The sequence below is a fragment of the Anastrepha obliqua genome, chromosome 1 (genome assembly GCF_027943255.1).
Source record: "Anastrepha obliqua isolate idAnaObli1 chromosome 1, idAnaObli1_1.0, whole genome shotgun sequence".
NCBI lineage: Eukaryota > Metazoa > Arthropoda > Insecta > Diptera > Tephritidae > Anastrepha > Anastrepha obliqua.
The window spans coordinates 22,293,105-22,317,248 of NC_072892.1; the positions used below are offsets into that span (position 1 = coordinate 22,293,105).

The window sequence follows — 24,144 nt, forward strand, 5'->3', positions numbered from 1 at the left end:
AACAGACCTCATTTGGATGAGATGACATTGAAGGACTTTCGCCGCTCAATTTATCAGGGGCTGTTAGCAGCTTGCTACGTAAACAAGCGAGCGTAAACAAATTCCGCGATCAGCAATGGTTCAAGCCCAAGATCTCCTGTACCAGTTGCTATAAAACGGTATAAGCCTAGCGTGCCTGCTGAAATCCGCCATGAGAGTAATCGACACCAACCGCTTAGAGGCACACCTAGAAGATGCGCCTTTTGCAGTACCAAAAGCGTCCCTGTCCGCACAGTATGGCAATACAGAACATGCCACGTCCCACTTTGCCTCCGAAAAGGAAAGACATGTTTTTCAGATTTTCACAAGAAATAATTATTTGTAAATTTATTACCAAATTTTGTATTGTCTTTTTTCTAAAAATAAATAAAAAAGTGAAGTAATTGAGTGCATTAGTTTTAATAAATTTTTGTACCCTTCAGTCATGGTGGTTACTGGTGGTGACCACCTTGTTTCTCAAAAACCTAACGATAAATATTATTTTTTTTTTGCATTCGTGTGATACTTGTAAGTTAAGGAGAAAATTAAAAACAAAAAACATTTTTTTTTTGCATAAATTGTTAGCATAACTACTCAAGAAAATGTGGTAAAAATTTTAAAGCGAAATTAGCTTTATTCCCGATTTTTTGTGCACTTAAGTGAGCGGCCGTCGGTTCGGCCCCGTAGCGCTTACGATACGATGCTTTATTTCAAACGCGTTTTTCTCGAAACGACTTTTTTTGATACGGTGCAAACGATTTCTCGAAGACTAATTAACCGATTTTAATTTACTTTTTTTCAAAATTTTTGTTATCGCATTGGCTATCGTTGTACGAAGCCGATTTTCAAAATTTTGGGCCTGTTGAAAATCAAAAAAATAGTGAAAAACACATCTCGAAATTCAAATCACCACCATTTTGTCAAAACAAAAAAACGACTACGTACAACGTTAGCCACTATAGAGTAGATTAATAAAAGTTTTGGGTTTTTGATTTCATTGCTGTATCGCTGCCACCAGATAACGTCAGTTTGTTTTTAACTCGTTACGTTTATTTAAATAAATTTGTCAATTTTCAATATTTCTTAATCAAAAATTACATCAACATAGTTTAATATAATACATATGTAATAAATTGCTTTTGTCCGATCCTCGAATAATCATTCCTACTTACAAAAAACTTCCCAAAAATCGACTATTTTTTGATCCCCCACAGTGGCGTTCCCCCTTAAATACGCTTTACGCTAGTTATAGTTCTTTGAGCCGATTCCGGTTGATCTGATCTTCATAGAAGAGATCACTTCATTCCTTTCCTTTGTTTTCGCACTTGGAATTTTTCAAGGAACCGTTGATTGTCTTTACATTTTGGAATTGTAATATTCCTAAAAAAGCCCTTTGATTTTGTTATACCTTTTTGGGTGGCAATGATGAAACAAATTACATTTCGAGCGTTTTTCTAAATCACTAATTCGATCAATCTCGATTTTCCACTTTTCTGTCGAAGTCATTTTTGTGAATAATCCAAATTCAAAATTTCTTAATTTATGCCGTTAAAATGCTACTTTTTTCACTTTCTGATAGTCTATAAGAACATTTCGTTTATAGAATAACTACAAACAAATAATTTAAATGTTCAATTCCACGAAGTATTTTTGTTGGTCGTACATAGACCATATAATACGCAATGATAGCACTACTTAACACAATGGAAATCAGCTAACCAGTACCTTGTAAGTCAACGCTATATTGCTTACTTTCCTCACCTTTCCCTCTCCTTCTTTAAACTTTGTTATTTCGAACTTTTGCAATTTCTAAGCGAACATTTTAAATACATAATTGTTTGCTAAAAGTTAAATAAAATAAATGTTTATTTACACTGCAAGAGCAAAAAATAAATTTTTCGCATGTCTACTGGATGCATACGCACATACATATACACAATTATAAATACATTTAGTCGACTTGATTAACCACATTTTCTCCGCAGGTTTTTCTTTTCGTAACAGTGCCTATACAAATACAAATTCCAATCTAATTTTTTGTATTGCCATAAAAACGTGAATAATTTCCCTTCGCGCTGCTGCATACTATTAAAACAACAATTTTAAGATATTTCTGCTCCCATACATACAGAAGTGGGCAACTAAACAGAAACAAAACTTCATAATGTGGATTTGGTGCTATTAGAGTTTACTTTGAACACTTGAGGCGCAAAATTTCCACATATTCGCCGGTTATCTGTCAGGACGCGCCAAGTCAACACGCTTCCTTCTTACTCTGTAGTCGTTAAACACCACTTTTTCTCTTCCTTAAAAGTGCGCTTGATATTGAAACTACAACTTTATTTAATATTTCATTCGACTTATAGCAGTCGATCAACTTATAACGTGGATCAACTTTGACATCCGCACACAACTCGATACGTGAATACTGATGTTTTTTGTGCAACAATCACAGCAGGTAGCAATTTTCCTTGAAAATGTTCAGCTTTACTGAACCCAGTAATTGGTGTTCTTTAAATAGACTGCACAATTCAAGTATGTTCACTTGTCTACCAAAATTTGCATTAGCAAGATATTTATGTCCACAAAAATACACCTAAGATATTACTAATTTTAATTCGCATTAAAACAGGAAAGTACAACTCTTTACAAGAGAAAAAATTATATAAAAAAAGTTATAAAATTTAATATTGACTCTATTTAGTTTTCTACATCTGTACGTAAATTTGTGTACCATTGCACTTGAGAGCAAACGTTGTTTAGATAACCATGTATTTTTTCTTTCTTTCTTCTTGCCGTATGTTGTGGAAGTGTAGTAGGAGCAGCGGCAATTTTTTTTTTTTTGGAAGGTTGCCAAATAATGTAAATGAAAGCATTTTGCTGCGAGTACATTTGGATTTTCAGCACATTTTCAGAAATATTAATAACTCAGCAAGTAATTAGAGATTGAGTAATAAGTAATTTCTTCACATCTTAAATGGAAATTTCGTAATGTATTTCAGTGGCATGAATTATGAGTGAACTCAATATTTATAAAATGCATTCTTAAGTATGCAGGATTATGTTTCTTGCATGCAGTTGAGTTAACTTATTAGAGTTCAACATACTTACAGGCATATTAAAACTTCAGTAATTACATGCTATTAAATAATAGCTAACTGAGAAAAGCGTATATATATCTTTACAACAATTAAGTTTTACAGTGAATAAAGTCATCAGTAAAAGATAATTGATTCTAACATAAAGCAAAGCACTACCTATAATAGTATGATTCCTAATTACTAGTCTAACAAACACTTGAAGTATAATAGTATTGTGTTGAATAAATAAGTCTTCTGACTTTCCCATATAATCTAGTGGCAAGGATATCCTTCTTCATATACGTCCATTTGTATGTATTTTAATACCTAACACACCTTTTCACTTTCTTTCACCTTCGCTTTAACATCTCAACAATTCTAAACTACAACACAATAGCAAAATTTAATTTTAATCATCTTTTGCCGATTAGGCAATCGGTTTTATTACTGGTCTCAGGCCAGTTGTCTGGCGCCTTAATAATTCAGCTGCAGACAGCCTCCAAAGGAAGCGAGAAGTGCACATGTGAACTATTTTTTTTCATCTGTACATTTATTATTAGCTTCTAGAAAAAATAAAAAAAAAACATTTAATTTTTGATTTGCCCAAATAAACAACAAATGCTTCATAATTTTCCAGAACTCTCATTGATGAGAGTTTAAAACGGCATTTTCGACAACCAACGAGCATGAGATTTGGAGAGAGCGGGCATATTTCGGTGTGAGCGGTAAACGAAATACCAGAAGTAAGAAAATCCAAAACATTTGACAACACTCCACCTCCGCCAACTGCCCTCATCTTTGCTAACAGACTTCGAGCAGTATGTTGTTACATCGACTGTCATTGCTTCTGCCGCTGCCGCTGTCGCCGTCGCTGTCACCATCGCTATTATCTTGCTGACCAGAAGACACGAGACGAGCCGGACAGAAGCGCTAGCCGCTGTTACTAAAAATGTGGTGAGCGAATAAGCGCACAATTGTGACGAAAAGGTGAATAGGGGATATAACAACTAAGGCCACTTTAATGTTGACTGCGGCGCCAACATCTACCACAAACGTCATTTTGCTTCTTTTGCACATTATTTTTCTAATAGTTTTTTGCGTCTGCTGTTTAAACGTGTTACTTCTCAATTTGTCTTATTTTGTGGCATTGTGTGTATGTGGGTCTTTAGTGGTAATTTGTTAGTCCTTATGTGCATGATTAAATTCCTCAAGAAGTGATGATGCGCTTCCAGGAGTATTTACCTTAGAATAATTTTTAGGAATCGTATTTTCGCCTCTTTCTGAATATCAATACACTTTGTTTTGTTTATTTTCTGCTGCGAGTTGTACGATGCTCGGCTCACAGGCTCGTTGTTATATTTTTTTCTATTCTCTTTACTTCGCTCTTCTTTAGCGAATTTCACTCACTAACCACTTCACTATATCGCCGTTTGCAATTATTTATGAAATTTATTTAATGGTATCTACTTTATCAATTGTGAACACACACTTTAAACTAATACCTCTAAAAATTTACCTCCAATGACACTATTATGTTAATACACTCCCGTATTCTTTATTAATATTTCTTCACAAATTTTTCATACATCGAATTTTCGAATTTAACAAGCAACAACCATCAATAAGAAATTACTTTGTATTTACTTCTCGTTATATGTTGTTGCTTGATTTCAATCACAATTTCACCCACTGCTGCTTTAACAATTTGCAAGAGGCTCACACTCACTCAATGCAATTAATTAATAAAATCAAACTCAAATTGAACGTGTGTGTAGAGCGAGAAAATCACAGCAACGCGTTGAAAATTTCGTACACCTTAAACATGTGCCTGAATATGCGAGCACGATGGCGTTTACAGAGCGACTGACTGTAATTTTGACATACATTTCTCCATCGAAAACTTGTTTTACCTCACTTGTTTCGCGATGTCTCAAACTCTGCTGTTATGCTGCCTTTACGCTGTTTATTCTTGTTGGTTTTTATACAGTGCTGCGCCGCTAGCAGCTGTACATTTATGTTCGTTTGAATATGTGCAATTCGTGTTTTTCGCCATGTGTTGGTTACGTCGTTGGAGCACTTTTGAGGGGGCGCGACAAGGTAACAGAGTTCTGAAATGTTTTTGCAAATAACATGAGCGCAGCTGAATTCGCCTTAACATATGACAATTGGAATTGTAACAAAAACAAATGCGCACGGTTGTATTTTGAGGGTATTTTATAATACAGAAAGCCTTCCAAAAACCGCTACTTTATTTTTCGCGATTTTGACAACCAGTTGACGTCACCATAAATTGGGAATATTGTGATTTTTAAATAAAACAAACTAAAATAATTAAGTGCCGCGTGTTAAATTGTGAAAGCAAGTGGATTTTTTTCGCGTTTTTTTTTTGCCGATGAGACTGAATTGAGAAAGTGTGTATTATTTCTTTTCTTTGACTGTTTCTATTGTTTTCCCTTACTTTTCCTCTTCACAAATTAGTAATTTCTCTTCCTTTTGTTTGTATGTTCGCAGCGTTAACGTCACAGCGAATTCGGAGAGCGCAATCTTATATTCCATTATTCTTGACTTAGCAAGCGCAATTGAAGCAATGGAGAATATATTCAAAATATATCATACATTTTTCAGTTGTTTGAATTAAGTTCAACTTTCTTTTTATGTGGCCCTAGAAAACAGTATAAGTTTCCTCAAATATGCTTAACTTCTACTTAATTGACGCCGCAACCGCCTGAGCGATTTTGACCCAATCCAGCAAAGTGAAGCCAAGTAAAGGGTGTTTTTTTAGAGGTTAGGTTTTCAAGTTGGCACTACTTTTTTCGTAGATGGTCTTTTTGACAGCTGTCACTTGATTTATGCTCAGTTTGCTTTGCCATGTCATAATGAATAGACTTACACCTGAATAACGTTTGCAAATCGTACAAATTTATTACGAAAATAATGGTTCGGTTCGCGCTGTTCGAAAATAATGCGTTTTGTTCAGCGATGAAACTCACTTTTGGTTGAATGGGTATGTCAATAAGCAAAATTGTCGCATTTGGAGTGAACATAATCCACAAGCCATTGCTGAGACGCCGTTACATCCTCAAAAAGTCACTGTTTGGTGTGCTCTATGGGCAGAGGGAATCATTGGTCCATATTTCTTTAAAAATGAAGCCGGCCATAATGTTACAGTCAATGGAGAGCGCTATAGAGCCATGATTAATGACTTTTTCGTGCCTGAATTGGACGATGTTGATGTGGACGACCTTTGGTTCCAACAAGACGGCGCTACATGCCATACAGCCAACGCAACAATCGATTTATTGAAGGAAACTTTTGGTGAGCGCATTATCTCGCGCCGTGGACCTGTGGCGTGGCCTCCAAGATCGTGCGATATAACACCGCTGGACTATTTCTTGTGGGGCTATATGAAGTCGCTTGTCTACGCAGATAAGCCCGAGACGATTGACGTCTTGGAAGAGAATATTCGGCGCGTTATTGCTGACATACGGTCCCAATTGCTGCAAAAAGTGGTCGAAAATTGGGCCTCTCGGCTGGAATTTATTCGAGCCAGCCGCGGCGGCCACTTGCTCGAAATCATTTTTAAAACATAATGGCAAACCCTTATCTTTATAATAAGGCTAAATTCTTGGTCATAACATTAAATTATATACGTTTTATTTCATCTTGAAAACCTAACCTCTAAAAAAACACCCTTTATTTTCCAGCTTGAACCTTTCTTCCCATCAGCAGCAGTTACTGCATTTAACACTTTATTTCCTTCACACAATCTAAATAACATGACTTTGTTGTTATTGTCATTATACGGCGTAATTTGTTTGAGGTTTCTTCGCATAACCAATAGGATATGATTAAAAAGGGATTTTATTTCTCAATTTCCGATTTAGTTAAAAGTATCAATTATTGGAAAGCCCATTCTTTTTTTGAAATATTATTAAGTCTTATTGCTGGTTCTCAAGTTCTCTATATTTCTTGCAGAGTTCGAAAAATGTTTCTCAAAGTCACATTCAAGAAAACCCTTTTAGTATTAGATGACTCGAAGAAGTTTTTCGCAATACCGACCGAGTTGGTAATATATTTGCCTTCTTGTAGAGAGTAAATTGTAATAGAGATTCTTCAGGGTACACGTCAAGAGTTTTTAAAAATATACCTATGCTACTTATTCCCATAAAAACGGACGGGTTGATAAAGATTTCCATTCTAATCCGTTACAAATAATATTCATTTCATGCTATTCTTCAACACCAAGCCCAATTGCAAGGTCATTGTAATGATTTGACAAATGACAACAGCAGATGTACTGCATACATTTCATAGATTACTCCAGTTAACTCGGTTACGTTTTTCCTCCAGTAAAAATTAGCCAGTGACAAAATTTCCAAGAATTTGCAGGCATTCAAAAAAAAAAAATAAATAAAAAATTACACCAGTTCATTTGTTTTTCTTTTGTGCTTTCGTAGGCTACATTAGGATGTCAGCACAAAATGAATTGATAAAAAGCCGTTACTTACGCACAATCATCGTATGGTTCTAGCTGCAACAGCAAGTCGGCTGTTGAACGTAGTTCGTCCTGTTCTTTTGCTTCCCTGCCTTATTTTGTCGTTAAATTCTAATGTAGAAAACTTTATGCTGATCTAATGACTTTTGGTCTATCTCCTTTACTGAATTCACATTGATCACGAGAATGCACGACTTGGAAAACTTGTAGGAGCAATCAACAAACGTCCAAATACAAGAAGGCGCAGTTGTCGATCCGTTTCACTAACAAAACTCGACTGAAGCACCCAAAATCCAATTGGAACTAATTTGAATCAGTTTAGATTCTTTACGTGTTCTTTGGCGATATATTCATTTAAGCTAGAAAATAGAGAACTTTCTTCTAAACTACCTTTTATCACAGCTTTCTAAATATTAAACATTTAATTTGTTTATTTCATTAGGATATTGTTCTTAATCCGAAATCCATGGAAGTAACAATTTTGCAAGTGAAAACCTCTGTTGTTGTTGTAGCAGCAGAAGCATTCCCCGTAAATGTACGAGAAATGCTGCTGGAGTGGCAGTTCTTGGCCGGATATAAATCCTCGTCGTTTCGATAACGTAGAACCAACTGACGACTGGGAATGAAATCTCTCAAAATGCCTTTTTTTTTGGTTCGAAAATAACTGAGTGAACTATTCAGAACAACGCACAGATATTAATTATTGCTTGAACAATACTGATACCATTTGCAATGCAACACTTATTCGGTCACCTCTCTCTCTCTCTCTCTCTCTCAAAATGTTTTTTTTTGTTTTCTTTGTGTGTCGTATTGACAAAACAGCTGTTTCTGACATCGCTTGTATCATCTGAAAACAACACGTCTACAATGTTTTTATTATTACTCTATATTGAGTCATAATTCGGAAAACTTGTAGAAATCGCATCTAACTATAGTTATGGCCAAGTAATCAGCGAACAAATTATTTTGCTAGAGACGTGTTTTAAAGCAATTGCCACAGCATCAACTATAAGCATAATGGAGTTCACCCTGGATAAAAGATTGCAGGGGTTCCAACTTATTGCACAAGAAAAATTGCAGGCTATAATTTGTTCGATACCAGGCAAAAAAGACCTAATTATCGAGCAGACACTCATTAAGCCTTTGGAACATGTTTGTGCTGCCTCCTGGCTAAAACTAAAAGGTATACAACGTATTTTCAAATTTGATGCAGAGCATATTATTCCGCGTACAGCTGAACATCAAGTACTTGTGTACATAATACATAGCAAATTGCAAATATTTCAACATGTACTGCGGCACATACACCAATTAGAACGACAAGAGCCCACCGACATGGATGCAGCTGTAAAGAATTTTCATATTATTTGTGTGCCCAGCTGTTTTAGTCACTTCCACAATTTGCTAGAAGAAGAAGGACTATACGGATTGGTACAGCTACATCGTTACAATTGGGATTTCATCTGTCTAGACCAAGGTGTGCTCAGCATGGAAATCCCAAATGTGAGTACCTGCCAGATTAGTTTTGAATTAGCTTGAAATTTAACAATAAAGAGAATCATGTACATATGTAGGTATTCGCCACGCTCTTTTTACGTAAGGACACATCCTTGTTACCAGCAATAGCACAATCGTTACGCCTGTTGCAAGCTGTGTGCGGACGACCTGAATTAGTGCTCACCTTCGGTGAACATTCAGCAAATTTAGTGAAAATGTTACACAAACTTGGCAAACTTGGTAATGACAGCAGCAACAAAGAAGTGCCGTCAGAGTTCAGCACTATGCTCATTATTGATCGTGACAAAGATTACGCTTCAAGTTTACTTACGCCCGCTATTTATGCTGGATTACTACTAGAAGTGTTTGGTCGTCGTGCAACTGAAATAGAATTACAAACGACTTCAAATAAAATTTCACTGCAGAAATTGGCAATTTTCCAACTACCTCGAATTGAGCAACAAAAACAAACTGCAAATCCACCAATCGACAAGTTGAGGTCTGCCAAACCGCCTAGTATACGCATGAACGTGCTAAGCGATCAAATATATGGCGAAAATCGTTACAAACACTTTGCACAGGCCAGCAGTCAAGTACGCGCACAAGCGAAAACCATTGGCTTGGAGGTGCAAAAACTCAACGATATGAAGCTTGATGAGATGCACGACTATGTAGCGCGTAAGCTACCCAAAATTACCGAGTTAAAAACGAAGGTAATGCACCATTTAAACGCCAGCGAACAAGTAATAGAGATGCTAGGCGGCAACTTTCGACGCATACAGTCACTTGAGGAAGACATACTCAACAATGTGGCGCGCAAACGTATACTCAGTGAAATCGATGAGCTGCTCACATCCGATGGCCAAAAATACAATACTCTGCGCTTACTTTGCCTCTTACACATCTGTGCTGGTATAAGTAGTGATGAGGTGATACAATTTGCGCGAAACTATTGCAACTACTTTGGGCAAGAGCACCTAGCCGCTTTCCAACAATTGGCAATGGCTGGATTATTACCGGTTGCTTGGGAGGAGGAGCGAGCAAACACGCCGGCCAAATTGCTGTCAAATCTACCAATACCAAAATTCCAACAAACCGAATTTCAAGCAAATGCTAACCGGCTCAGATTAATGGTATCATCTGCTGGTGCTGAGCAGTCGCCCGCGAGCTTGGGAGCAGGAAGTAGTAGTGGTAGTGGTACTACAGCGAATGGAGCTAGCGGCTGCCCTAGTTATGTGTTCAACAATCTATATATCCCCATTACAGCACAACTGTGTTCCTACTTGCTAAAGGCGCAATCCGCAGAAGATTTCGCCACAAAATTGGGTATGGTAGACAAGTTAACGATGCACTTAGCAGATGGCACAGCACTCAATGCAAAGTCTTACGCCAACTCCGTCAAACTAAACGATTTAAGGGATATCTTCCCGATGCGTAAGCAAAATATCTTTGTTTTCGTACTTGGAGGAGTTACATATGCAGAGATTGGTGCCTGCGAATTAGTTTCGCGTATTAATGGGTCTCAAATTATTGTGGCCTCAGACACTATTATTACCGGTGGCGATCTCATTGCAGGAGCTTTCTGACACAACTCGAATATTTCTAAAAATCTCACTCAAAAGACAAACCACTTACATTTTAAGTTTATTTTACAAATTTGTATAAAACATTTACAATTTTTTTTATGATAATAAAATTATACACTTATTAAAATAACGTGCACATTTAAGAAAATAGTTGTGGACTAACTTGACGTTAACAAAGCGAATTCAAAGAACAACTGTAACGGTAAAATTCTTGAATCGATTAATCGCGCACTTCACCCTCAGTTTTGAACAAGTCGAATTTATTCATAACTAGCAAACCCGGCCCCTTCGCTGGGCACACTAAAATAGAATAGATATGGTTTAGAACAGAAAATATATGATTTTCATATTATTTATTTCTTTATTCTTTATTCAAGCGCTTTGGCATAAACAATATTTTTTGTTTTTCTATTTGTTTTTGAGTAAATATAAAATATAAATTGAAAATCAGGAAAAAAGAAGATTGTTTTTAAATTTCAAATCAACGCATATGAATAACTAAGAAACAATCGTCTTTTTTCCTGATCATCCATGAATTTTTCGTTTCAATTTATATGTTTTATTAAGCATTGGAGCTTTTTTAACCATTATCCATTAATATTTTTCAAAAAAAAAAAAACGAAAAAAAATTTTTTTTCCACGAACACATAATTTCATTCGGATTTCACATTAAATTCTCAAATTTCGTAAGAAATTATTCACTGTTCCAAAATCCACTCCAAAAAAATTCACAAACAATTTTTACATGTCGCACTTACGTTTTTTCCTTATGGCATCCAAATCAGAAAGAAATATTGACACATTGTAACTCACACTGTCAATTTGACAGTTCAGTTCCGCCCCAAGCGTTAAAAAAGTAAGCGACATTATGACTGGTTCAAAAGAATGCTGTACCCGTTGCCAGTGCTCCGAATTACAACCAAACTTTACGAAACCCATTTTCAATACTTACTTAACAATGTGCGTAAGTTTGGTTTAATTCGGTGCAAAGACACGGCGGGTCCACGTTTTGGCATATATTTCGAGACCCTAGTCATCAATAGGTATGAAAATTACCCCGTATTAAAGCACTTATCAACAGCTTTCATTTGATATCCATATTGTACATACACAACCAAAGGTTACCCGGGTCCACGTTTTGACCTATATCTCGAGACCCCAGTCCCGGAGCGGCATGAAAAATACTCTGTACTAAAGCATTCACCAACAGCTTCCATCTGATATCCATATTGTACAAACACATTCTAGGCTCCACTTTTTGGTCTCTATCTCGAGACCCTAGTCACGGAGCGGCATGAAAAATACTCTGGACTAAAGCATTCCCCAACAGCTTCCATTCGATACCCATATTGTACATACACATCCGAAGGTTACCCGGGTCCACGTTTTGACCTATATCTCGAGCCCTATTTCCAAAATAAAATATAATCCATGTTACTCGTGGATGATGTAGCTTTCGAATGGTGAAAGAATTTTTAAAATCGGTCCAGTAGTTTTTGAGCCTATTCATTACAACCAAACAAACAAAGTTTTCCTCTTTATAATATTAGTATAGATGAAAAGATTTCTCTTTAACAGGACGTTTTTGGGCTCTGACAAAGCGCATTCATTAAAGGTGGTGGCACTAGACCAACAACACTGTCCTGTACAATTGATTGTCAAATCAATTGCGAATTCGCCTTGTTTCATTATGAGCTGACAGCCACATGGACACGACGAAAGAAAAAAAAAAACAACTCAGCTGATTTACCAACACCACCTGTAATAGGTTCGCCTTGGCTCTGAACGAATTTGACAGAATTAGCTGACGGGCCGACATCACTCGAGGTGTGTTTACAAAAAAACTGATATTGTGTTGGTGAAATACGAAAAAAATAACACAATATTTGCTCATGCTGCTTCATTGCTATTGAACAAAGACTGATTGGACGAGTGTGTGAATAGATGTGAAATTATCATGTAAAATTCGGCTGCCGAATCCCCAAATGATGTGCAAGCCAAAGTTCCCTCAGTATTGCTAAATAGCAAACCTGGTAATCTATCATCCACAGAATTTGTTTAAGTTGATAGCAGTAGACCAGCTGATTTCTTTATTATATTATTTTTCCTTCGCACTGTACATTAGAATCCCAGCATAAAATGAAATGACGAAAAACAGTTCCATTCACACCATTGTCGTAAGCTTCTAGATCCAACTGCATGTCAGCTATTCATGGTTCATTGTAAATTAAAATACTACAATAAATTATTTGTTTTGACGTAGCATATTAATTTACAAAATGTTATTATTGACTTAGAGACACCACCTTTAATGAATTTGCCTTGGTTTTATAGCAAAATTGATAGAATACAAATAAACAAACAAAAGAAAGGCTATTTCTTGTTTGTGAAGAGGAAGGGTAAGCAATTCTTGCCATCGCATTATCGACAAAAAAAAAAAAACAAACAAAAAAACTTAATTAGTTTGTATAATTTAAAAGTCACAAATCTTGAAATCAAAATATTACCAGCCATTCACTGAATATTTGCAAACAACTAACTTCTCTTCTTTTTGTTTATATTGTTTTGAATTTTTATGAGGGTGATGATGTCAATATCGCGAAAAATATTCTTCTGTATTCTATTCGCCTTGATAGTTTGTAACAACTGTCATAAGGCGCCTGCATTAAAGCTGGTGGCAATAGACCAACAATAATGTTTTATACGTTTGATTGTAACGGCAAAATATTGGCAAATTAGAAAACAAAGAATCAATTCGCCATGTTTCATTCTGCGCTGACAAACAGAAAAAAAACAAATTAACTGATTTACCGATACCAGCTTTAAGCGATTCGCCTTGAACCGTTACGAACTATCGCGTACTTGTACAAAACTATGTAAAGAAACAGAGCTATGATTAGTGCTGAAATCAACATGGGTTAAATAAAACCAGCTGTTGATCATCTGTCTACTTAAAGGGGAATTGAGTTTAGTTTTTCATTGCACGATGAATCTTAATCGGAAATAATTAGTTAGTTTCTTGATATTTAATTGGTATCTAAAATTATTAAATTATTAAAAAATGTTGTCCACATCTCAAATTCGTTGCTTTCACACTGCCGTATCGCGTTGGGCGCGTGGTGTTGGGCGACGTTCTAACCCCGGCATCGGCCATCAACTCACTATCTCAGAAACGGTCGACGAACGTCTCGTACAGGATCCCGAGGGATTTGGTGACTTGGAATCAGACTTTATGACAGCCAGCCAGGCACATCGTGAGCATGAACGTGAAATGATTCAACAACGTGAGCGCATTCGGCACCATATGATTAAGCACAAATACTTCCGGGAACCCAAACTACCAAACTTACTCACCTATGCTGAGAAGGAGCAAATACGTACGTTGCATTTGAGTGATCCTGATGAATGGACTGCAGAGCGTTTGGCGGAAAGTTTTCCCGCTACTATCGAAATTGTGCAGAAAATAATATCAGCCAAGTGGCAGGCTCGTAGCACTAAGCGTATTCATAAACACGATGAGGTAGTCATACGAAATTGGGAAACATTGCGAACAAATCCAAAACTGTTGCAATTGCCACCGGATTTGCAGGCACATGTGCAAAAATTTGCCACAAGACGCGCGGAAGACTTGCGTGTGTTGTCCGCAAAGTCGAGTGAGATACCGACATTGCGCCGCCCGAAAAAAGATGAATTCTTATCCATTATTACAAGTTGCGATAAGTATGCAGAAAAAAAAGAGGCGCCGCTGCTGTCGGCAGGAAAATCAACCAATGTTATGCCAGCACCGGAAGCGGCGGCTGAGGATGAGACGTATTTGTTGGAAAAAGTTCACGATAAAAGGAGAATGCGTCTACAAGAGCTAAAAAAATACAAACTACCACCAACTGAATCGGACTTGTCTTCTACCACAACTGATTTAACTGCTGCGAATAACGAAGTCCATCACTCAACAGGAACACACAGTGTAGAGCAGCAAGCAGTAGCTAAACTACAAAATCCGAGTGGTACTGGCATAATTTCCACGAGCGAGCACGACAACACATTAGCTAATCTAAATCTGCTGGAGAAATATGAAAGCAGCGAAATTGTTATTAGCGCTGAGGATCAAAAACGATTCGAAATAACGCGCGTCAAAGATCGCATACATATTCCACGCAAAGTATGGCGCAAAGGAGCAACCTATCGAGTCGAGGATGTGTACTATGATGATGATGGAGAATTTCTCTACCGAGTGCCGGGAATGATAGGAAATAAGAAATAGACTGGCTTCATCGTGGTGCAAAACTAAACATTTAAAAGCTTTGTAGTTAAATATATAAGAGTTAAATAATTTTACTGTAAATTTATGTTCAAATCACTGTTTGAAGGAAAATATAAATAGATAGTTTTAAAAAGTGTATCGTTACATTACTCGGCTTATCATACATATCTCCGTGCTACGAGAGTAACGCAATAAATTACAGGCAACGAAATTTACTTATGTACGTCAACACTTGACGTATGTGCCTTAATAAACATTCATGGAAGAATTTGTTTCAATAATGTAAAATATTCGATCTCTAAACATGAAACGGTTAAAAATATACGAAAATATTAAATTACTTTCGATATATACCAACCCTAAACCAGTAACGGAAGAAAAACATACAAGATATTATTTGTTTACTACCAGATATCCCTCCAGTTTATCATAAACATTTTAAGAATCATAAAAACTAGAAAAAAACAACATTTTCGTATGAAATTCATACAAAATTTCATATTGATAATAAATTGCCATTCATCAAGACTAAGAAAATTATAAATTAAAATGTCGCATAATATGAAAATATTTTTTAACTCATTCAAACGCAATTCATTAAATATCACTAAAGAAGAAATATATGACTTAGACCACTTTGATAATTATGGGTACAAATATCTATTTGCTTCTACATTGAGTGGCTTGTGAACAATTGTTGAGTACTACCGGACCGCTCTATTCAAATAGAAGATACCACTTTCAAGGTGAAAGTGCTAAAAAGCTATTGCTTTTTAAATTACAATATAAACTTAATATAAAAATAATTTTTTTTGTTTTTACATGCATACAAAATTTATGTGATTGAAACTTACATATGTTCATTGTTGTTTTTTTTATTCAAAAAAATATGATTTTTAAAGCCAAAGCTTGTTTGGAATCTTAAAAATGTTCGAGGCCACCTCGACCGAAGTTCGGTTCGGCCTGTTCGCTTATTCTCAATTTGGCATGATCACTTGAAGCATATGGATGTATTCAAGCTATGCCATAATTTTGGCCATATTGCAATCCTGTTACTGGTTTAACCTTCAAGCAATGTTTGAGTCAATGTGACATATTGAATTGATTTCGAGTTGAAGTATATGTGGTGGGTTTTTTAAGAGCTGGAGCACTTAAAATGATAAAACAAAACAGAAATATTCTTGGAATGAATTTTATTTTATTATAATCTAACTTTCATAGAATTTTTTGTAATATGATATCCGGCATATGTCCGCCTCGGCTACCAGTTAAATACATGGCCCATTCGACCAATGCAATTTTTGCTAATTTTTCCAATAAATCTGGCTGTATGACGTCAAGGGTGGCTTGAATATTGCAATAAATCGATTGTTAGGTGCTCTGTATGGCAAGTCGCGTCGTCTTGTTGGAACCAAAAACCGTCGATGTTTAACTGATTAACTTTGGATACAAATATTCAGTCAATTTGGCTCGATTGTGCTCGCCTTTCACCGGCAGGTCCTTCCTCATTTCGAAAGAAATGTTGTTTTTTTTATTATTTATTTATTGGTTTGTTCGGAAAGTAATTTCGTTTTTTTTTTTTTTTTTTGTGAATATATCGAGCTTCGAGTTTAAACCCAGCCCTTTCATGTGGTCATAAACAGTTGAATTCGGTAAATTTAACCTCTCACCGCTCTCACGTGTTGATATTCGCCGGTTCGCATCAACTTATGCCTTTATTGCGTCTTTTTTAGCTTTAACTGGCCTTCCAGAACGTGGTGCATCTTGACCTCGATCTTGTCGGATCGAAATTTTGCAAACCAGTTCTGGCACTGACGTATTGTCAACACATCTTCTCCATACGCATCGGTTAATTTCTTTCTGGCTTGAACAGCATTTTTACCTATTCTAAAAAACTACTGCGTAAAGTCAATTGAACTTATTCACACACAATCCTTGCTATATCAGCTGTCAAAACATATAATACCAATGCGACTTAAATGTGAAGTTAGCTGTGAAAATATACCTACAATCAAATCCTCTGTCTAGAAAAAATCGGAATTACTTTCCGAACCCAATTTTTTTTTGTTTTCAAAGTAAAGTTCACTTGGAAGCGTTGTGCTGCCGTTAAAGGATTAATGATACCTTATCAAACTTTACCACACAGTAAAGTGAGGCCCTTTTTATTTAAGGTTAGAGCAGATATTGCTCTGTTGGTATTGAAGTTCAAAAGCTTCTTGCCCCTTTTTTGGCATAAGTCTGCCTTCTCGTTTCCCTAGTGTCGCTCATGTCGCTCATGTCCTCGTACTCAAATCAGTGAGACCTGGGGTCAGTTTGTTGAGAGCATTGTTACACTCTATTAGGGCTGGATGGTGGCCACCCTGAACCCTTGGAACAACATTTTTTGCGTCTATAAAAGTTTTAGCATAGATTTTGTCGTTTTGCTTGTCAAAAAACTTCTTCAACAGTGAAAATTTTCTCATCTGTGAAAAGAATATTTTCATAGCCGTTGGCCGCGTGCCACCGAAGAAGTTGCTTGCATTTGACGAGTCTAATTTTCTGCAAGCGCGTTGTTAAAAGATGACCAGTTGAGCGCTTGAAGGCTTTCATCTGAAGATCATCTCTAATTAGTCTTGACATGCAACTGATCGATACATTCATTTCCCTGGAAATGATTTTCTGCTTTCTAAGGTGATTTCTGAGAATTTTTTCTCGAACGGCTTGGCTGCACTGGTACGAACCACTTCTTTTTCTGTCTATCACTTCAGAATTTATGGTAAGACTAAGTATTTAACAGCTGAAGAGATAATCTAGAAAAGCAAACACGCAAAAAAATTTCTTTATAGGTTGTTACTATGGTTAAGATCTAGAGCAGCTTTCATGTAACCCTCAGTACTTTGGCTCAAAGCATCGTTTTCCGACCTGACCTACTAATGACTTTCCGAAATATTTACTCAAGATTTCTGAACCTCTCTTAAAATCATCCGACTTGAAGCATTTCTGTTCCAGAGAACTGTTTGGACGATTTTGCGATCCTGCCTGGTTGAGGTGTTGCGTTCTCGGCGACAATTTTAGCAATTGTTTGAAGTTACCGCTAAAACGTTGTTGGTATTTTTCCACTTTTTGGCAACATTTACGGCAGACGCCTTGGATATTCCATCGGTTCGTGCTATGTCTGCATAGTGTAGGTTCTTGGCTTACAAAAGAACTGCAATTTGTTGCTTTTGTCCCGATTTCAAATCCGACTTTTGACCCATTTCCTAAAAAAAAATGGTTAAATTGAAAAAAAAAGGATAATCCACGTGACAAATTCATATGATATGTATATTTTGTACTTTCTGTTGTTATATTTTAGATATATGAATATTCACGATTCAATTCTTTCACTTTTCAGACGATCTCAATTAGTTTCTTTATGCTCTTTACACAAGATCGAATTAATTCGCACTGGCACTTGCATACTTAACTTTTCACTTATAAGCAAAAAAAAAAAAAATGATTAGAAAAGGATCAGTAATCATAGCAGGCCAATTGACGGGAAATTCTTAAAAACATCTAAGAACAGGTTAAAAACCCCCTAATACCCATTTTTATTTGGAAAAGCCTAAATTAGATTAAACATTTTACCTAATATTTGAAGTTTTTAGGAAAAATGCAATCGGTCATAATTCAATGGACACGTACTGTAACCCTCAGTACTTTGGCTCAAAGCATGGTTTTCCGACCTGACTAATAAATTCGTTCCAGACGAGCTTAATTTTTAGATAAAAAATGGTGAGCAAACACTGTTTATCATAGCATATTAATTTAGCTTTATTACTAAATTTACTTACTTTTCGTGCTGCATCTCAATTTTGCAGTGAAGAGTTTAGAAGTGATGTTGTCTCATAAAATATAACACGCCCGCAATTATTGCAGCTCGAGCACATCTTATATTGTACATATTTTACACCGGTTACAGTTAAAGCTCAATTACAATTCAATTTAATTAAATATATGGGTAAAAATTAGGATAGATAATTTCATTGGCTTTCCAAAACAAGAACAAAAAAAAAAAAAACACAACTTCACATTAAACATCAAGACAATCTCTCTTTGAACTACATAAGAATTCTAAATAAAAGCGAATTATTTGTTTATATGTGTGTGTATTTATGCATGTTTACATGCGCCGTTATTAAAGCGGTAATGAGCAAAGCAAATGGATGAATACATTGCAACTAAAACTAGTTTTAAATTACTGGAAAATAGCTGCAAGCTCAACAACAAAGTTAGACTAAAGAAATTATTTGAAATAATTCTCACTCACTATCTTACAGAATTTATTTTAAAATTACTTTGGAAAATGCATATTTTTACATATTGATGTCATGTGTATTTTTGCGAATATAATAAATTTCTATTGGCGTTATCGCGTATGCATGTAAATAGTAGGTTTCATGAATGTAGGTATGTCGGCATGTATGTATGTACGTACCATTACATTCACATACAACTTCGGCTTCGAAAAGTGGACTCTCCTTTTTATTTGCTTTATATCATTTAAAAAATAAACATAAAATCAACACTTAGTGTTCTACAGGTATATTAGCATATACAAATACATATGTATATATAAAAATCTACATACACACATACTCTTTAATATAGTTATGTTTACAGTAATAATAAAGAGTTTAACAATACAATACGTAAAAGTGCAATCCTCTCGCGCTAAATATTCATAATCGCTCCAAATTTTAATGGAATACAAAAAACGGTAGACAATTCAATAATTTGGCTCGTTTTTTCGCAACGCTATACACAAAAACTTAGGCGTAGCCATATAAAGAAACAAAACAAGTTCATATTTATAATACAAAAGAGAAAATAAAAAGAATGTAGCGCGCACAAACTTCTCGCTTAAATTCGGCATTCCCCCACAAGCAATTGTAGTTGCTCCGTTCGTCTATTCAGCATCAGCATTTAAAACAAATAAAGCTAAGCAACAAATACAACTGTTACAAAATTTTCTTAGCACATTATAGTGTTCTTCAAGTGGCATATTCAGGTGCCCTCATTGAGTTTTTTTTTTTGTTTTTTTTTGTTAAATAAATTTTTACTAATTCACGAGCCTATTTTTCTACTTCACATTATGTAGCAAATGTTTAGCGCGTTTTCAAATGTTTATTCGGTTGTTTAGCTGTGTGTGTGTGTGTGTAGGTATGCATATTTGTGTTGATTTTCAAAAATGTCGTTGCTTTTATGCTGTTGAATTATTGAAGATAATTAAATTGAATCATTTTTATTTTTGGCTACTTAGACTCTGCGGTAGTATCGGGTACACTTACGAAAAATCGTGTAACACATTTGCTGTTGCTAGTTTATATAGTTTGTTGTTGTTCTTGTTTCTTATTAATTTTAAATAGTTTTCAACTAATTCGACTTTGCTGAAAATGGACTAGACGACCCCACAGACGGTGGTGTTGGTGTGGCGCCACTGCGCACGCCATCCCCCTCGCAAACATATTTGCCTGAAAACAGCAAATAAAATTAATATACATGTGTGATGCGCATATTGTAAAGGGTGATCAGATTGGAGGTATTTTTTCCACAATAGGATTTTTTTGACAGATCACGCCGCCTAACTGCTGTCAAACTAAAAACATATTTTTTAAGTATATAAAGGGTTTTCCAATAAAAGGTGTTATTCCCGTAATAGATCGATGGTTTCGTTGCTTCTGTGACACTTAGCGCCGTCTTGTTGAAAGTAAACGTTGTCCAGATCAATACCATCCAATTAAGGCTATAAAAAATCGTTAATTATCCCTCGATAGCGCAATCCATTCACCGTAACTGTTGCTCCAGTTTCATTTCCGAAAAAGTAAGGTACAATGACTCCGCCTTACCATAAACCGCTCCAAACAGTCACACGCTGAGGATAGAGGCTTTTCAACAATAACTTTTGGATTTTCTGAGCCCCAGATCCGACAATTTTGCTTGTTGACGAAGCCACCGAGGTGGAAATGGGCCACATCACTCAAGTTGATTTTTCGATGGAATTCCGGAAAATTTTCATGCATTTCAACGCCCCAATCAGCAAAGACACCACGTTGTTGATGATCGGCCGGCTTGAGTTCTTGTGTTAACTGGACTTTATAAGCCTGAAGATCCAAATCTTTATGCAAAATACAGATTTGTAGAATGCCTAATTCCAAAGAACTACGAGGAATGGAAAAACTTGGGTTTTCTTCAACACTTTCTGCTACAACAGCAACATTTTCAGTTGTTCTCGAGCGACGTGCACGGGTTTTATTCTTCACATCACTAACTTATCCCAACAGCTCGAATTTTTTCACCAATTTCTGTATTGCGGTCCGACAAGGTGCTTCACGATGACCCAAAAATGTTCGAGTTTTACGAACCGTCTCTGCCAAATTTTCACCATTTTTATAGTGCATTTTAATAATTTCAATGCGTTGTTTAGGCGTGTATCGTTCCATTTTTATTATTTTGGTGTAGTTTTTACTTGTCAAATATCAAAAAATGACGGCTTCAAAAGTGACATCAACGGAAATAGCGGGCTATTGAAAATAACACCTGTTATTGGCATGCGTCTTGATGTTGTTCCACAAATGGAGGGACCTACAGTTTCAAGCCGACTCCGAACGGCAGATATTTTTTTTTAAGAAGAGCTTTTTCATGGCAGAAATACACTCGGAGGTTTGCCATTGCCTGCCGAGGGGCGACCGTTGTTAGAAACAACTTATTTTTCATTTTGATCTTCCACCGAGATTCGAACCTACGTTCTCTCTGAATTCCGAATGATAGTCACGCACCAACCCGTTCGGCTACGACGGCCACATATTTTTCAGTATTCATTGGCATTTCATAATGGAAAGCTTTACGCCTCAACAACGTTTACAAATCGTACAATTGTATTATGAAAATCGACGCTCTGTGTCTTATGGTGTACGTAACCGACGAGGCCAATTGCCGTATTTGGGCTGAAGAGCAACAAGCGTTTGGTGCGGCCTACGGGCTAGAGCAAGCATCGGCCCATATTTCTTCAAAGTAGGGGCTGGCGCCAATTAACAGTGAATGGAGATCGTTCAAACAGGACGGCGGACGGCGCTACTTGTCATACAGCCCGAGAAACAATGGATTTTCTGCGTCGTCGTTTCATTTTAAAATCCGATACCTCTAAATTGGTCACCCTTTACAAGCTGATGTAGCAGCTCAATGATTCGAATCGAGATTTTTGTTTTGAATAATCATCGCCATCGAATTATTAAGAAAGGTTAAATTGTAATTTTTTTTGATTTTAAGAAATCCTTCACCACTTACCCGACACAAAACGACGCTTCACCAACGATAGCCGATAACCACTACCCTGCAGCTCAAACTCAATGCCCGATAGTGTAGTGCCCTCACAATTGAATTGCGTAGTCAATAGGGCCGGTATGGATGGACCTTCGTTCAGTTCGAGACGCGCACGTAACGTACCGACGCCTCCATCTTGGGAATTTTGTGAGATGTCAGTGAAATTCCAAACCAAGCGATTCGACTCACCGAGCCTATAAAAACGAAACATTTTAATTTTTCTGTCAACTAAGTAAAATGAGTAGGCAAAGTGCAATAGGACCCACCAAGCGGAATGTGGTTTCGACTGCACGTTGCGCACCGAACCGTTTACCGGCACCGACAGCGTGACATTCAGCAACGGTGAGGCGCTTGCCATTGCGTGATTATTGTACTTGTAATCGATTTTGAGTGCCGTAAATGTGGACTCACACTTCCAATACGATACCAGCTGGAAGGGACATGACGAGGCGCCTGGTTTGGAACGCACTTGATACTTGAGTATGTCCACATTGAAATACGACGCGTTGGGACTGTGTTCCGCTTGGTGGCGCAGCAAAGCGGTCAAAGCGGGCATATTGAATTCCAACATTGTACTGAAGGAACTCGATTGATTGCGATCGCTGGCGGGGTATACGACATTTGGTTAATTTATATAAATCGATAGCAAGAAATTTGATATTTAACTCAAGTGTCACATTAGCTTTGTTTATATATATTATTACACAAAGTGTCAGTTTAACAAACATAACTGTTGTCTGTATATCTTTCCAAGTGGGTTTGGTACTTACATTTGAACTAATTTCGAATTCGGTATCAAATTTTCCAAGTTTTGCACATTTTTGATGCGAAAACCAAGTTTCGCTGGATTCGGATTATTTGCTAGAAGGCCAACAATGCCGGCAGGGAATGATAACATCATATCGCCAGAAATTTTCACCTGACAGCGCGACTCGTCGCTACCTCTGTTGGAAACAATATAAAAACAAAATATCACAAGAGTTGATAGCATTTGCATCACGCTTTGACGCACCTAAAGTAGGCGTGTATGATCTCATGGAATGCTACTGCTATTGGGATCGTATCCGAAATGCCAATGGTGAGCGGCGATGGGCCACGCGATGACCCAATACCACCGATAGCAGTACGAAACTCTAAACTACCAATACTGTCTGCACGGTTCATCGCCGGTGATGGACTTATACGCCCACGAGCCGCCACCACTGTGGGCGCCATGCCCATCTCAGAACGGCGCGAAGGTGGTCGCGGTATTGCAATACTACTAGTTGATGTAGGTGTCGGTATCTGACGACTGTTGGATTTTGATAGTGTGGCGGAGGCGGGCGCCGAGGCACTTACATCGCCCAACTCAGAGAAAATATCTCCTAAGTCGGCGTATCTGCGCAAAAGTGAAAATGTTTTCAAAATATGTTAAAATATAAATCGAATCGAATGCAAATCACCTAGAATTGTTCGACATGGAGAGTGTGGGGCTCTGCAGTGGCGCATATGGATGCACCGTGGCCGTTGGTGTGGATGCGTTGGATATCTCAGGCGATTGCTGACGTGAAGCGATGCGAGATTGTTGCAGCTGCTGATTGCTGTGCTGTTGGTTGAAAGTCTAAATGTAAATGCAAAACGCAAGCATATAAGAAAGCTTATTGAAATGAGCATAATTGATGGGCAATATGTTCTATGTTTACCGAAAAGACGCTGGTGGGTGATAGTGAGATATTCTCCACCGTAGCGCGCAACTCATCCACACTTGCAGACATTGGCGCTTGGCCATTATTCAGTGGCTTGATTTTCACGTGAATGCGCCGTTCCGGCTTATCGTTATCTGAGTCTGAGTCTGAGTCAGAGTAGAAACTGCCAGCTAAAAAAATG

The 24,144-nt window shown here is 36.9% G+C and overlaps 3 protein-coding genes across 13 annotated transcripts in view; 2 read left to right on the top strand and 1 right to left on the bottom strand.

Annotated features, from left to right (window-relative positions):
* Positions 1-8,420: 8,420 nt before the first annotated feature.
* Positions 8,421-10,824, top strand: LOC129246225 (vacuolar protein sorting-associated protein 33B). The gene is made up of 2 exons (XM_054884868.1): positions 8,421-9,096; positions 9,168-10,824. The coding sequence occupies exons 1-2, from the start codon at positions 8,611-8,613 to the stop codon at positions 10,674-10,676; spliced, it is 1,995 nt and encodes a 664-aa protein (XP_054740843.1). The 5' UTR covers positions 8,421-8,610; the 3' UTR covers positions 10,677-10,824.
* Positions 10,825-13,593: 2,769 nt separating this feature from the next.
* Positions 13,594-15,393, top strand: LOC129246230 (uncharacterized). Its single transcript, XM_054884880.1, has one exon. The coding sequence runs from the start codon at positions 13,738-13,740 to the stop codon at positions 14,935-14,937; it is 1,200 nt and encodes a 399-aa protein (XP_054740855.1). The 5' UTR covers positions 13,594-13,737; the 3' UTR covers positions 14,938-15,393.
* A 3,311-nt stretch (positions 15,394-18,704) lies between these two features.
* LOC129246238 (F-BAR domain only protein 2) overlaps positions 18,705-24,144 on the bottom strand; it is a 39,367-nt gene continuing 33,927 nt past the window's right edge. For 10 of the 11 annotated variants that reach the window (XM_054884969.1, XM_054884947.1, XM_054884964.1 and 7 more), the window contains 7 exons: positions 23,961-24,133; positions 23,721-23,878; positions 23,291-23,656; positions 23,049-23,222; positions 22,545-22,880; positions 22,243-22,472; positions 18,705-20,429 (listed from right to left, as the gene is read on the bottom strand). In XM_054884969.1, the coding sequence (XP_054740944.1) occupies positions 20,332-20,429; positions 22,243-22,472; positions 22,545-22,880; positions 23,049-23,222; positions 23,291-23,656; positions 23,721-23,878; positions 23,961-24,133 (1,535 nt within the window). In that variant the 3' untranslated portion in view covers positions 18,705-20,331. The remainder of the gene's footprint in view (positions 20,430-22,242; positions 22,473-22,544; positions 22,881-23,048; positions 23,223-23,290; positions 23,657-23,720; positions 23,879-23,960; positions 24,134-24,144) is intronic. The other variant, XR_008582453.1, reaches the window with a different exon arrangement.